A 16,938-nucleotide genomic window follows, 5' to 3' on the forward strand; every position below is an offset into this window, starting at 1 on the left:
GATACACATTACATACTGTGCTAGATTCCTTCCAGTGCCTGGGTCACTGCAGCAAGTCCTATAGGTAAAGTGCTCCTTCATAGCACTTACATTCTGATGGGTTCTTTGATATCTGGATGCTTCTTGTAGTGATGATTCTATTCAACATTCCTATTACAATCTCATAACAGTGATGTAACTGGGGAACATTAAATTTTACTAATCTGACCATGTGGAAGATTAAGTTCAAGGTACCAATGGTATTAAATTTCCTTCTTCCAAAATGACCAATATTCTTTGCAAGTTTAATTCTGGTCCCTTTGTGAGGCACGGCACACGTGCAACACTTACCAGGAATGTATGAATGAAAAAGATGTAAGAAATGATTAAAAGCTATTACTTGGGAAACCGTTTGATATATCTTTAGCTTTTGCATTAGCTCAGCCTGTGTTTCTCAGAATAACATAGTCATTCTAACAGTGAAAGAGAAACTCCTGAGTCAATGTAGGTTTTTGTCTTTAAAATGTGCTCAGGAAGGAAGGTAGAGACCGTGGAGCTTAATAAAACAACAATTTGGCTTCATAATTTTATCAAACTTATAAGATTTTAAGCTAATGCACATCTAAAACTTGATGAGGATTATACACTATTGACTGTGTTCTTAAGTATAATTAAGAGATAACTTTGAAAGCCCTGTGTGCATTGTGTAATTATGAATCCCTGTTTTCTCCTCAGGATGCCCCTGCTGCTGCTCGACAGCAGTTCTACACTGACATGTATTGTCCAATCTGTTTACATCAAGCCTCCTTCCCTGTTGAAACAAACTGTGGACATCTTTTTTGTGGTAAGCAAACAATACTATATTTGGTAAAAGTGACTATTTAGACCAAGACCCATAAATGTACATGGGCTAGATTCCTAATTTACTTTTTGTTTATTATTAAATTATTCCTAATTTACATTTTATATTTCACAAGTGGGGTAGGTTGCTTCTGATATCCTGTTAGCCACTTTTATTTAGTATCTGTGAGCTCAAAGATTAAAAGAAACCTAATTATTCAACTTCTCAATAAACAGAAATGTGTTTCTTTGAATGGTAATTCAAGTATATGAATACCATGAGGGATTCACTGAATCCTTCATTGTTTATCACTTTTTGGTAGTCCTTCCCAAGGCAGGAAGGTTCTCTCAAGGACCCTGCCCAAGACCTTCCCTTAGCTCTCCTACCTCCTTTTTATCCTGCGTCAGCACAAAAGTCATTAGCCTGTTGTGTGTGTGTGTGACCTTAGGAGGGTTTGTAAGAGAGAATAAGAACACAGAGCATATAGTAGGACAAGAAGGGAACACCAATTTCACACTTACTTAGTATCAGTAAGGGGTGCTTTCTACCTCTGGGCATTTCTTTCCTCCAGAAAGATTTCATAGAGAACGAGGTATCATATAGTCATTGCTTATTGTGCTCCTATGAGATTGAGGAGCGTCAGTTACTACATACCTGCTATGTGCTGGACATTTAAGTTACTTCATTGTGTCAAACTCCAGATATGAGGAAACTGAAACTGAGCTAAGAAATTTTATAAAGGGTAACCCAGCCAGAGAAAGAGCCAGATTTTAAATGTAGGTCTACTTCAAACCCTGTGGTCAATTCTATTACGTGATTAGTGGCTTACATAACTACTCTCTACTTACCATTTATCCATTCACTAGACCTGTTGTTTTATTTGTAGCATTTCTTTCTTGTTCCAATGGCTATATTCAAGATAGGGTTCTAATTGTTCCCAAAATGTACCCATTTTCCATTTTAAGACTAATTTAAAATATAGCATACAATGATCCTTTAAGTTTCTTTCTCCCTATTGTATCTTTTGTTTGGGATTATATAGAATTATTAGGTATATAGTGCTATTATTTATGCTCTCAGGGATGGCATAAATACTTTGAAATCCATATCATGCAATGCAGGATTTTCTATACCTTTTCTATACCTGACCAGTCCCATTATTGCATAATCCATTAATTTCATTGTCTTCCCTAAAGGTTTTGCCTAAATTAGCTAACAAGTTATAAAACACTTATTTCAGTGTCTTTGTCTGTTGGGAATGCTAATGAGCAGCAAAATTATGAAAGATCAGCTACAGGGAATTAAATGACCACAGAGAAAGCAGATACTTTTCCCCCTCTCGAACCTCTGGTAGATATTCCTCATCAATTGGACATTCTTTCTGAGTCTGGATATGGCCTAAATGGCCATCCTTTAACCCAATACTTTGGACAGGTGTTAAGAATCAGTGCGGTTTGGCAGGCTAGATGAACTCTATTTGCCAGCCCAGGCTTAGGTAATTCACTGAGTGGATAACCTAGTCAATTCAAAGATGGCTGTATTGTGTTCTTGGTTTCTGGGTCTGACGTAATTGGGTAGATTGCTTCTGATATCCTGCTGTACTTGCTAGACACTTATTTACTGTCTCTAGGTTCAAAGATTCAAAAAACTTGTTACTCAGCTTCTCAAACAGAAATGTGTTTCTTTGAATAGTAGTTCAAGTATATTGATACCGTATATATCCAGAGCACCTTAGCTTAGTTCCTATATATGGAACTACAGTTCTGTTCCTTTACAGTGTGTTAAGAATAATAACAGCAACAGACTTCATCTTACTTGCATTTGTAACCCACATTGTTTTATTTAATTCTCCAGCAGTCTTATGAGGTGTTTTTCCCATTTTACAAATAAATAGATTGAGAGAGATTGTGACCCAGATTAATGTCATTGTCTCTCCCACCATCTTATTTAGGTGGATCTCTCTTTTTATACAGGGGGAAGGTTGAAGAAAAGGGAAAACATTAAGCATATCACAGCAGATGTGTGTGAACTGAAGTGTTTGATTTGCTGGACCATAGTTTTTCTGTGCAGGCAGTGGCCATTACATAATTTGCAAAACAAGGACATCTGTACCCCAATTTGTAGAAAAGAGATGTGGGATTAAATAAGTTAACATATGTCAAAACACATTGAACTTTTGAGTGAAAAGGTCATAGATAAAACTAAGGCATCATTACAGATGTTAATACTGACAAGATTTATAAGTTTTGCTTTCATATAGTTTCTATATGAAATTAGATTGCTCAAGTTAATAAATATTAGCTAACACAGCACTCTGAAAGTAGGAAAAGATACCAGATAAAAATTCTTTAGCTTTTAAATTCATCTTTAAATCACTGAACCAGTTTTACATCACAGTCACTGTAATGTCCAATTTGTTGTTTGTTTGTTTTTTTTTAAACGTTTATTTATTTTTGGGACAGAGACAGAGCATGAATGGGGGAGGGGCAGAGAGAGAGGGAGACACAGAATCGGAAGCAGGCTCCAGGCTTCGAGCCATCAGCCCAGAGCCTGACGCGGGGCTCGAACTCACGGACCGCGAGATCGTGACCTGAGCCGAAGTCGGACGCTCAACCGACTGAGCCACCCAGGCGCCCCTGTAATGTCCAATTTGGATAGCCTTTGCTTAGCCCGTTGGATGCTCACCAGTCTCCTTACATACCACTTAGTTCTACTTCTGGTATTTGCTCTTTGCTATTCATAAAACTTGGAGCATCCTCCCTCCTGTTTTCTATTTCTAAATCTTACCTATCCTACAAAGTTCAGTTCAAATCCTTTCTCATCTACAAATGACTCTCTGATATATCCCAGAATTCTCTCTCCTACATACCTTTTGTACTTAAAGTTAATATTACATAGTTTGAGATTTAACTACCTTCTGATTGATTTCAGTATGTCACCTTGGACTTCTCAATTTGACTGTCATTGCTTATTCCAAATTCTAGACATTTATTTGATCTGGAAGAATCAGAATAAGGAACGCAGAAGGGCTAACCTAGGTTGCTAAGACAAGGATAAGAAGACAGGGGCGCCTGTGTGGCTCAGTCTGTTAAGCATCCGACTTCGGCTCAGGTCACGATCTCATGGTTCGTGAGTTCAAGCCCCGCACTGGGCTCTGTCTTGACAGCTCAGAGCCTGGAGCCTGCTTCAGATTCTGTGTCTCCCTCCCTCTCTCTGCCCCTTGCTCGCACTCTCTCTTTCTCTCTCTCTCTCTCTCTCTCTCTCAAAAATCAATAAACATTAGAAAAAAACTCTTCTTAAAAAAATTTTTTAAAAAGAATACAGAAAAGATCTTGGAGGTAGAAGTGAGACTGGAAGCACTTAGTTCAGATTCACAATGGGACCTGAATGGTCTGAGAAACAGGCGTCCTGCAGAGAAGAAATGAATTGGGCCCTTAAACATCAGATAGGATTTTAAAGTATTCCTCCTCCTCTTTCTTCTTCATAAATAAATAAACAAAATAAAATAAAATAAATATTCCTTTTTCATTTGTTACTGGTCTGAACTTTAATGCTTATACACTTAGCTTACCTGCTAATTTTGAGGTCTATAAACTCTTCCTTTAAGCTGTGTTTAGTTGTTTTGCTGCTCATGAACAGCTTCAGGCAGAAAAATCAGATCTATCCAGTACAAAAGTTGATTGAATTATTGAACTAGATTATAAACTTTATTAGGTCAGATAGCATGTAATTTTTGTATCCTTTGGTTCCTTATTCATAGTACTTTATTATTATTATTGATACTACTGTAATTTGGCATTCTAAATTTTTAAAAAAATAGAAGCTATGTTTTTGTAACATACATACCATTTGGAACAGAAAATTTATGCTGTGATTTGTTGGTGATCATATTTGCAGTGATGTTCATTTATTTTACATAGGAAATGCAGTATTTTCTATTAAGCCTCACAGTATTGAAGCAGTTAATGTATTCTTGCTTTGGATTGTATAATTTTATCTTAATTGGTAGTTCAAATAAAAATATTTTTTAATGACTGGGAATTATTACCAGATTTGAATTTGCCTGAAATGAAATGAAATAAAAATATTTTAAAATAAGATGATGCTATAAAAATATTTCAAATTTGAAACTTTCTGAGGACTCATGGGCTTTAAAATTTAAAACATCAGTATTAATGTTTTTTTTTTCTCATTAGGTACCTGCATTATTGCATACTGGCGATATGGTTCATGGCTTGGGGCAATCAGTTGTCCAATCTGTAGACAAACGGTAATGTTTGTATCCAGAAAGCATCATTTATGCTAGTTTATTTTGTAAATTTTTATAATTTCTGTATCTAAATTTTCAATTATTTTTATTAAAGTTTTTATTTAAATTCCAGTTAATTAACATATAGTGTAATATTAGTTTCAGGTGTACGATATAGTGATTCAACACTTGGATATATCACCCTGGGCTCATCCGGGATTAAGTGCACTCCTTAATCCCATCATGTATTTAACCCATCCCTACCCGCCCCCCCCCCCCAACCATCAGTTTGTTCTCTATAGTTAAGGGTCTGTTTCTTGGTTTGCCTCTCTCTCTTTTTTCTTCCCCTTTGCTCATTTGTTTGTTTCTTAAATTCCACATATGAGTGAAATCATATATTTGTCTTTCTCTGACTGACTTACTTCACATAGATAATACTTTCTAGCCCCATCCACATCATTGTAAATGGCCAAGATTTCATTTTTTATTATGGCTTAGTAATACTCCACTGTACATACATACCACATCTTCTTTATCCATTCATCAGTCGATGGACATTTGGGCTATTTCCATAATTTGGCTATTAGAGTATTTTTGTATCCTTTGGGTAAATACCTAGCAGTGCAGATGCTGGATCATAGGGTAGTTCTATTTTTCCAAACTTCTATAATGTTACCCCCTTATTTATTTTTATTTTTATTTTTTTATTTTAGAGAGAGAGAGAGCACGAGTGGAGGAGAAGCACAGAGGGAGAGAGAGAATCTCAAGTATGCTCCACACTCAGTGCAGAGCCTGATGCAGGGCTCAATTCCACAACCCTGGGATCATAAGCTAAGCCAAAACCAAGTTGGACACTCAACTGACTGAGCCACCCAGACATCCATCCATTATTTTTTTTTAATGTCTTACAGACACTAAAAAAAAGAAAGAAATTCCCTTTGAAATCCTTTAGTTGTAATAAAAAACAGCTGCTAAATGAATCCTCCCTAAAATTCTAATAAGTCTTTATTATAATACTAGCAAAGGAATAACTGAACTAGCTAATCAAGCTTAAACAGATATTTCCCCTACGTATACTTCTTTTGAAAAAATATTTTTCCTTTTTTATTTATTTTTAATCTGCCCTTCTCCAGTGAGGGTGTAGGTAGCTTTCTATGATGGATAATAATTTTTTAAAATGTCTGTTTTAAGGTGCCTTCTTAGCACAGCGGGCAGCGCATCAGTCTCATAAAATGTCTCTTTTGGAGACATAACCACATTACATTATCCAGAACAGATCAGACCATTATAGTTAGTACAGAAGCTACTTCAGGAGGGAGACAGTTTTTATAAACATATATTAAAGACTGAAATGTTAGCACAGATGATATGTGCCACATTTTCTCAATTTCTTTGACAAACTGGAAAAACAAAATACTGAAAAACCCGAGGAAATTAAGTCTTAGTTTTTTAATTAGCAAATATAGTAAAACAGAACATTCTAACAGTTGTATACTATTTTTTCATAATTTCCTATATACTTGTTTCTCATTTAAAATAATATTGGGGCACCTGGGTGGCTCAGTTAAGTGTCTGACTTCAGCTCAGGTCCTGATCTCACAGTTTGTGGGTTCAAGCCCCGCATAGGGCTCTGTGCTAACAGCTCAGAGCCTGAAGCCTGCTTTGGTTTCTGTGTCTCCCTGTCTCTCTGCCCCTCCCGTGCTCACACTCTGTCTTTCTCTCTTTCTCAAAATAAATAAACATTAAGAAAATTAAAATAAAAATACCTTTCTAGTAATGAGTTATGAACATGAAAAAGACAGCAGCTCCTTAGGAAGTCTTCCAAAGTGCAAAATGAAGTCCTAAAAAGGATAGAGAGCTTCCAAGTTAAGATGTCAAATTGAACACACATATTTACTATTGCTTGCCACCCCACTAAAAGAACAAGACATTTTGTAAAGGTATAAACCCACAGAGATCAGAAAATAAACAAAATGATAGAAGAGGTGACAATTTTTTAAAAATTCTTGGTAGAATATAACAGACATACACAAAACAAAGAAGTACTGCTTATTGAATTACCACAAAGCAACACTTCAATAATCACCACTCAGATGAAGTAGAAACTGGCCAACAGCCCCCAGAAATTTCTTCGGGACCCCTTCCAAATCTCTACTCTCCTACATCTCCTAGAGGCAACTACTATTGACTTTTATGATAAGCATTTCCTTGATTTTCTTTATAGGTTTATTACCTTAGCATGCATCTCTAAGATTATTGTTTAATTTTGTCTGATTTTTGGACTTATTGTTATATGAATGCACATGCACAGATACGTACAACCTTTGTTCTGGCCATCCACTTACCCCCATTACTGCCTCCCTTTTTGCTGTAGAGAGAGAGGTTCAGGGCTTTATCTTTTTTCCTCCTTGCTTGTACATTCCCAAATTCTGCGTCTTTCACATTTGACTTTGTAGCACATGGCAGGAGGAAAATCTTTTTTGTTTTTGTTTTTGTTTTTTTTTTTTGGGCACTGCCTCTGTGGCTGATTTAATATGTGACACAAAGCAGTCAACACTGAAGTTTATTTGCCAGTACCACCTCTCATAATCTTTAGCTATCTGCCAGCAACACTGAGACCAGGCCATAGGTCTAGCATTAAAGAGCTAGTTCCACCACCTGTCCCCTTCTTGGCTCTATCCATGGCTTTTCATAGGGTGTATATGTATTAGCAGGTGATATCCTTTGGATCACCCATAAATTGCTAGAGGCTAAAAAGGTGGAGATAAAATTGTTTTTATATAATAGCTTTTTGTTCCCTAACTGTAGAATAATTCATCCTAGAAGCAAGACAGGTGGCAGATACCTGCTCCCCATCCTGTTTCGCTGGAAATAGTGCATAGGCTGCTGCTTCCGACTGTAACATACTCACCACTTCTCTTCCTGAATGTATACGCTAACATACCATTAGTCCTACCTGCACTTCAAGGGCCAGCTTATGTTTCCAGTATTCTGAGCACCCCAAGCAGAAGTCCTTCCTCTGAAGCATCATTGTAACCTCCACCATAGTGCCTTGTAACAGGCTGTTGAACAGGTCTGCCTCCCCTTCTATCTTGGGTGTTGTGGTTAGCAAGGGGCAGGGCTATGTCTTCATTTTGGGGGTACATGTAGCCCTTAATACAGTGCCTGGCCCACAATAGGTACTCAATTATTATTTACTGAAAGATGCATTTTTATTAACATATTTGTGAAAACAGGCTGTACCTGCTTTCCTACCACCTACAGTTCTTTGTCAGTCCTTTGTTTGGAAAGCATCTGAGTTTGGAAAGCATCTGTTTGGAAAGCTGAACTGATGAAGGATAAAAACACCTAGATGATTTAAACCTAAATCTGTTACTGCTCCTTCCCATTTGTATCTCATCATACATTTAGCATTTCTATAGACATTGTTGTATTTTTAAATATACTGATTTTTCAGGGTACTGTCATCTTCAGATTACCCCAGTTATGTTCCTGTGATATTTGTGTATACTCACCTTTACCATGGAGGAAACCAGGCTAAAAATATTGTGTTATATTACAGTGTCACAAATTACCTTTTTAAAAAAAAAAATTTTTTTTTAATGTTTATTTATTTTTGACAGAGAGAGAGAGAGAGACAGAGCATGAGCTGGGGAGGGGCAGAGAGAGGGAGACACAGAATCTGAAGTGGGCTCCAGGCTCTGAGCTGTCAGCACAGAGCCTGATGCGGGGCTCAAACTCACAGGCCATGAGATCATGACCGGAGCTGAAGTTGGACACTCAACCAACTGAGCCACCCAGGTGCCCCTACCCTTTTTGATTATAGTAGGGATGGGTGCTTGAGAGTGGGTCCCTGCAATAACTTAATCTCTGTATTCTGTTTGGTAGCATTCAAAGATATTTCAAATACCAGTGAGGTTGAAGAATAATTTTGATCAAAAAAAGAAATTCCAGGGGTACCTGGGTGGCTCAGTTGGTTGAGTGTCCTGCTCTTGATTTCAGCTCAGGTCATGATCTCACCATTCATAGGATCGAGCCCCATGTTGGGCTCTGTACTGACAGCATGGAACCTGCTTGGGATTCTCTCTCTCTCTGTCTCTCTCTGTCTCTCTCTGCCCCTCCCCTGCATGCAAACCCCCCCTCCTCAAAAAAAAAAAAAAAAAAAACAAAAAAACAAAAAAACAACTTCCCTAATTTTTCTCTCTCAGAGTGATATATATTTTTATGTCACTTTGCCCCTGAATATTTTTTTCAGTTCTTGTATCTTCAAATATTTGTTAGTTCAAACAGAGAACTACTGGCTTTATCCCTGGTGTGAACTGGAACATATTAGAACCAGTGTTTGGTTAAGGTACACATTTGATTTTATAGGAATTCAGATTACATTTTGCATTGGATTTTATTGTAAGGCAATGATAACTTACTTTCTTCCCCATGTTGCCTGTATTAAAGGAAATGAGTGAAATATAAATTTAGAAGCTTTTCTCATTCTGTTGAATAATAACACAAAATGAAAAAATTAATGCTGCAGAAAGGTTTAACAGTGTTTTTTTGTTTGTTTTTTGTAATATACAGGTAACTTTACTGCTAACAGTATTTGGTGAAAATGAACAGTCTCAGGATGTTGTATCATTGCGTCAAGATATTAATGATTATAACCGGAGATTCTCAGGGCAGCCCAGATCTGTAAGTAATGTTATAGCAGGTGCAAAGTTACAGTATAATGATACTTCTCTTTGATGAGGTGAGATTTACCAACAAGTATTCTTTGACTGTAAAAGAGTCTCATTGTTTATGTGTTTAGGTAAAGTTTTAACAAACTTCATCATTGTTGTCAATCACTGAGTTACAGCTTTCCGAAGAACTACAGTTTTCTGTCTAAAAAAAAAAAAAAAAAGGATTATAAAAGTCTTTATAAAAGAGGCTTATAACTTGAGATCTGCTGGAAAGTTTTACAGTTGTGTTTTCCTCTTTTTTACTTACCCTGGTTTCCTCTTTGAAATGTTTTCCTAAGTAACCCTCGGTGTTAGGCAGTTTTTTTGGTATATCATTTTAGCTACTCAAAAACATTTGATTTTTAAAGAACACGTTCATTTTACAGTTTACCTCCTCCTCCCAAAAAAGGCGTTTGATAGATTATCACATTTTACTGACTCATTCCAGTTTTTTCAAAATCTAACAATTTTAGAAATATGTGCATGACTATGTACTTCAAAAATCAGAATATTCTAAGTACAGATTTATATGGAGGGCCTAGACCTCTCCTCTGAGCTCTAGGCTATACATTTCCATATCCACTTGGATGTTCCATAGGCACCTCAAACGTGACATGTACAGTATTGAATTGCTTGTCTGCTCAACTCAGTTTGCTCTTTTTTCAGTCTTAATTGTTTTGATTTCCTTTCCCTCATTCCCTTCATCTGATCTATAAATAAGTTGTATCATTTTTTTCTCTCTTTTTGGGAGATCCTGTCATTTTAATTTCATAAAAATGTCCTGTGTCTATAGCCATCATACTAGCCCAAGCCACCATCATCTCTTGCTTAGAATAACTGCAAGTGGCCTCTTCACTGTGACTTTTTTCTCTGCACAGCAGCCCAAGTGATATTTTGAAAACATAAGACCATGATATTCTTATATTTTAAAACTTCCAATGTTGTGAAATAATGTTCCAACTCCTTACTGTGCTTACACAGCCCTGTATGACCTGGTCCCTCCCTTCCCCTCACCCAAAATGCTTCACCTCCACCAGTCACTTTTCAGCTCTCAAAATACACTCCAAGTCTTTCCATCTAATGCTTTCACATGTGACCCCTTGGTTTGGGGTGCTTGTCCCTCTGCTCTTCTTATCCTTTAGGTCGCTCTTAAATAGACCTTCTTCAAAGAGGGTTGCCCTGATCAGCTAAGGTATTCTCTATTATTGTCCTCTATACATTTCCCTTTGTAGCATTTATTACAAACAGTACTCAAATCTTGTTCAGTATCCTTTTCTCAGTAAACTAAAAGCTTCATAAGGGCAACGACCATGTTTATATATTCACTGTTATATTCTCATTGCCAATTTCAGTGCCCTGGGATACAGTAGGCCCTTAATATTTGTTGAATAGATTAATAAGCTATCCTTAAGAATTGATACTACTACTTTCCATCAAGAATATAAGCTGTTAAAATGCTTCAGTATTAAACACTTGTATGCTCTTGTGCACCCTTGCACATGTTCCTTATACTGTGATGTCATATACCTTTAAAGGCATACCCATGTGGATAAAGGGTAAATATTCTAGATGTTTAAACAAAAAGAAAATTTAATCCACAGTTATCTGGGAGCCTCTTCTGCTATTTTTCATCCAGCAATTTTTTTTTACATATTCTGCAGTAACATCTATAGGATGATTCTTTGAAAATTCACATGTTCCAAATTCAAGAACTACCACTGACCTTAAAAATAAATCATTTTAAGATATATATTAATATTTGTAAGTGTGAAGCATACCATTGCTCAATTATTATTTTTTTGGTACATACCAGATATTTAATAAATAAGAAATCTTTGTAGGTTATGAAATTATAGTGTAATAGAAACATTTAGCTCTTAGTTTGATACTCTGTCACCTCCAAAGTTGAAGTAAGATTGTGATTAATATATAAACATTTCTTAATAACCCATTTCATACTTCTTATCTATTTATTATAGATTTTATATAAATGACACCATCTGAGAAGTGAACAAATAGCTCTGATAAAGGACAGAAAAATATTCAAAAGATATCCTGTCTGGTCACTAGAATATTTAAAGTAACTGACTATAGACTTTGTGAAAGTTGTGCACCTGTCTTGCTTTCAATATTAGTTTCTCCCATAAAGAATAGGAAATTAACATTTGGAATGATTCTAAAAAGACCATTTTGTTTTTTGTGACCAGTTTTCCAAAAAGGATTTATAAGATAATCTGGTGGAGTTTATAAAACTGTTTCCTTAGAAAATAGTTCTTCCCATTTTTATCTCCCCCTCCCTCTCATTTGGTACTTGTTAAACACACAAGATACATACCTAGACTTGGATATATAGTAATTATACAGATTATTAAAAATAGCTGAACTGTTACAGTGGAATGACCACAGGAAGTGACTTTCTTCCTTTGGTCAGTTTCTCTGCATCTCCTAGCCCCTGAGAAATGAGATAAAGAAAGAAGTTATATTGAGAAGTCATGGTAGTTCATTACCACACAGGACCTTCTAGATCATGTAGTCAACAAACAAACTACACAAAACAAATGAGAAGTTTGCAGTCAGAGGATAAACTAACTCGCTCGAAGCAATACAAATAGATACTAGTACTTATTTTAACAGCTTTATTTAGATGTATTTTACATGTCATAAAGTGCAACCTGTATAGAGTTCAATGGTCTTTCATGTATTCAGAGTAAATATAATTGGATTATCACCATAATTATTTTTAGAATATTTTCATCATTCCAAAAGCTTTAGCCATCCTTTCCCATTGTCCCCTTTCCTGTTCCCTACCCCCAGCCCTTGGCAACCACTAATTTACTTTCTGTCTCTATAGATTTGGCTACTTTGAATATTTCATCATTTCATTGAAATGGGATCATATGGTATTTGGCCTTTTGTCTTTGGCTTGTTTCACTTAGCTTAGTGTTTTCAAGGTTCATCCATGTTGTAATACATCTATCAGAACTTCATTGCTTTTTGTGGCCAAATATATCACATTTTGTTTATCCATTCAGTTGATGGACATTTGAATTGTTTCTGTTTTTTGGCTATTATGGATAATGTTTCCATTAACATTTGTGTACCAGTTTTTCTGTGGACATATGTTTTCATTTCTCCTGGGTATGTACTTCATTATGGAATTGCTTGATATTATAACTCTATGTTTAACATTTAGAGGAACTGCCAGATTGTTTCCAAGGAGGCCATTCATTCCCACCAGTAGTGTATGAGGGTTCTAATTTCTCTGAATCCTTCAATTTTCAAAAATTTATATAATTTGTAAAATTTCAGCTGTGAAAATTATGCTTACTTATGTAAAATCCCAGTAATTGATGTTTCTGTACATATTCAGAAACTTAATCATTTTCAGAAAGGTAGGGTCTGGCTTTCCAAAAATCACTGTGGCAGTTAGTAATTCACTTAAACTCAAGTTAAGCCGAATAAACATCCTAAGATGGAGTCCCTTTCATTGTTGTTCTTAGACTGTCAGAGTCCTCCAAGTTACCGTGTCTTTAACGTATACTACTTATATATTGTCTAGCAATTTATAAAGATCTTTTGTATACAATATCTCTTTTAGTTCTTACTAGTCCTTGTGGCATATCATACTCCATTAGTTGTTGCTGGATCTCTAGTAGGTTAAACAACTTCCTCCAAGGTGATTGACTTGGAGTTTAAACCCAGACCTGTCTGACTTCAGAGCTGAGACTTGATAAGTTCTTCATTTCGTTTATTTTATTAATTCAAATAATAGAGGACTTGAGTTTTGCCTCACTGTATCCTCTATTTTCAAGTTTGTGGACATTTTAGTTGCCTTTCAGTTATCTGCAATAAGATCTATTTTATAAGAACCTAGTAATGAAAGATCTGTTTGAAGTAAAATGTGTAACTAGAAAATATATGAAACTCCTAACTCATGTTAACGGAGTTTGCACATAGTAAGAAAATTATATTATTTTGAAGTCTGACATATTAGATGACAAATCATATTTGTTCTTTCCTCTGCCAGATTATGGAAAGAATTATGGACCTACCTACTTTACTGAGGCATGCATTCAGGGAAATGTTTTCAGTCGGGGGCCTTTTCTGGATGTTCCGCATCAGGATAATACTTTGTTTAATGGGAGCTTTTTTCTATCTTATATCACCTCTAGATTTTGTACCTGAAGCCTTGTTTGGAATTCTAGGCTTTCTAGATGATTTCTTTGTCATCTTTTTGTTGCTCATCTACATCTCTATTATGTATCGAGAGGTGATAACACAGAGACTAAACAGGTGAAAAAATGTGAGTTTACTAAAATATTTCAGCTAATACGTGAAATCAAACAGAAGGACCCATGGCAGCATATGGCATTTGAATATTATTATACGAGCGTAAAACCACTGTATGACAAACATTTGATTTCATTTGGCAAATGTCTAGCAATATATGACTGGAATTTTTACATGTACAGGTTGTAATATTAAGGTTAGAATTATAATAATAATTTACAATTATATCCTGATTCTGTGTTGTCTATGAAGTGTCTGGAAAAAATATGGAATTATATAAAAAGGGATGATTTTTATATCTTTTTTTTCCAAAAATTACTCAGATTAATTGGATGTATATAGTAAGATATTGTTTTACAGTTTATCCAATTTATCCTTCTCAGTGAGTACCTATATGGTAATATATTGGTATGAGATACGTCTAAATATTTTTGTTACAATAAAATATTGTACAATATTGGGGGAAAGTCAGTGTTTCTTTCAGTACTAGCTAAGTTTTATGTACTTGGAGCAGCTGTGCTTTTCCATTCTGATATAATTGTTTGCTAACAGCTAAAAGTGAAAGAATAAACTTGAAGTTTATAATTTGATTTCATATACTAGCTTATAAGACACTTCTTAATCAATAGAAGAATTAATAAGATATAAGACGTTTATCTCCAGTCAGCACTCTTGATTTTCTCACTTATGACATTTAAACAAGAGTTTGGTCCTTTTATAAGAATAGTATATACAAGTAACTGTAAAGGGAAATTTTTTTCAGGAACCTCTATAATACTGCAGACACATAGTAGTTTGATGCATTTCTAAGGAAAGTAGATTTTCATGGCAATGAGCATTAAAGACATTAGGAGGGTAAAGGAACACTATTTAAATTTGACAAGAGAAATTACTGGTGAGCTATACCAACAAAACGGCCAAATTTGCTTTTCTCTGGTCAGAAAACTTTTGTAATACTGTCCCTAGATGGCAGCATAGAGCCCAGATTCCTCAGGTGTAACTGAATGCGCAAATGTCTGAGGCAATTCAATAAGAAAGTTATCTTGCTTTTTTGATAGCTACAGCTTAAGTCCCCAGTGCTCTCATCTGCAATTTTCTGGTTTAGAATATTCAAAACCATAAGTGTTATGAAATCGTAACTCCCTCAGGTGGCACTGCTCATTTGTGAACTGCTCATTTGTGAACTAGTCCTTGATGCTAAGGGTTAGTGTTGGATCTGTTACCTGCAGTCACTGATAGTCATACTGTCCGTTCATGTATTAGTGAGCCTCATTATGTAGTGATAGGGAGAGAAAAACCAAATCTATCACATTCTCTCAAGTTCATCAGACTAATTAGTCATCAATTAATGAGATGCTGAATGAAGTATCAGTAACAGTGTTTTCTAATTTGGGCCTAGGACAAAGCTGCTTGTCATAGAGAAAAAGTGCTTAAATATAGCACATTATAATTAAAGCATTTCTTCCATACTTTTAATTTTATCGTTAGGATAGTTATGTGAAGGCCTTCCTTTTCACAGATGAAACCCATATGTTACAGGTCAAAGTTTTTTTGCCTGAAGCCACACACAAATAAGTGACTGAACAGGTATTATACTCTTAGTAGACTCCCTAGTATGGGTTCAAGTAGATCTGAAGGTTATGGAGAGGGGAAGCAGGAGAGAAAGTGGGATCCTTGGGAAGTCTTTCAGAACACATTGGAGTACCATAACTTAGGTGATCTTAAAGGAAAGGTCTAGAAAGGTTATATACCAAGACTTCATGAATCCTAATTCTACACTTCCAAATCAAATGTCTAATACAGACAGTGGCATGCTTCATAGAAAACATTTCAGTGGCAGTCACAAGTTGAAAAGCTAATGAGTTAAGAGGTTGCTGTACTACCATTTAGCAGACTAGAAATGGATTTTTCACCAATTACAGATTTGGTGTAGGGCTACAGCAGTGTCATTTTTTGGAAAGGATTTAATTTTCTGTGCATGTATTCTGCTTCGCGTGTCATGTTTCTAGTTACAATTTTATTGTAATATTTGGAATTCCTTCTAAGACTTTCCTGGTAGAGGTGTATTGTACCAACTTTGTAACATACAAAAACACTATATAAAGTGAAGTCTTATTAAACTAAAAAGGGAACATGTAGACATCTCAGAATTTTAGACCTGCTTATTATGTCCTCTTTACTGATCACTGGTAATAAACATGTAAGGGATCTGAGAGAGTATTTAAGTAGTCAATCAGTGTTTTAAACATCATAGTAATACTTCTATGATTCAGAGTTAGATCATATAAATCAAAAGAACTATTTGGATTTTTGTAAATAGCAATATTGTAACTTTCACAAAAACACTGTCCAACCCCAGGAGCAGAAGATAACTTTGGGCAGCTCTGTAGGGAACAAGATGAAGAAATAATTGTTATAACTGTCCACTAGAACAGTGGTTTCAGCTACCACAGTTCTCAGCATTTGAGAGCAACAAGAGACGAAAAGACTTTGTCAGTCCCTGTGGCTGTGCAGATACATACCTCACAGGACTATTTCAGCGGACTCGTGGTTTGGTCCAAACTTTGTGATTTAAGTTGTCAAGCGGATATTCTTTTGAATAAAAGCATCATATCTAAAATTAAAAACTTGTGTTATATTCCTTTCTTATAATATTTGCTTTAAAATTCAGAACTCCTGAAATAGCATTCCTTTGCCACTAATGGACATCTGATGTCTCATCACATTTCTTCTATTTTTTTTTAATGTTTATTTGTTGGGGTGCCTGCGTGGCTCAGTTGGTTGAGCTCAGGTCATGATCTCACAGTCCATGAGTTTGAGCCCTATATTGGGCTGTGTGCAGACAGCTCAGAGCCTGGAGCCTG

At 35.7% G+C, this 16,938-nt stretch overlaps 1 protein-coding gene across 6 annotated transcripts in view; it reads left to right on the forward strand.

Annotated features, from left to right (window-relative positions):
- The window catches only part of RNF170 (ring finger protein 170), a 43,849-nt gene extending 27,148 nt beyond the window's left edge, over positions 1-16,701 (forward strand). For all 6 annotated transcript variants that reach the window (XM_042983353.1, XM_042983352.1, XM_042983350.1 and 3 more), the window contains 4 exons: positions 715-823; positions 5,017-5,090; positions 9,645-9,755; positions 13,812-16,701. In XM_042983353.1, coding sequence (XP_042839287.1) covers positions 715-823; positions 5,017-5,090; positions 9,645-9,755; positions 13,812-14,081 — 564 coding nt within the window. In that variant the 3' untranslated portion in view covers positions 14,082-16,701. The remainder of the gene's footprint in view (positions 1-714; positions 824-5,016; positions 5,091-9,644; positions 9,756-13,811) is intronic.
- The last annotated feature ends 237 nt before the right edge of the window (positions 16,702-16,938 follow it).

The sequence above is a fragment of the Panthera tigris genome, chromosome B1 (assembly GCF_018350195.1).
Source record: "Panthera tigris isolate Pti1 chromosome B1, P.tigris_Pti1_mat1.1, whole genome shotgun sequence".
NCBI lineage: Eukaryota > Metazoa > Chordata > Mammalia > Carnivora > Felidae > Panthera > Panthera tigris.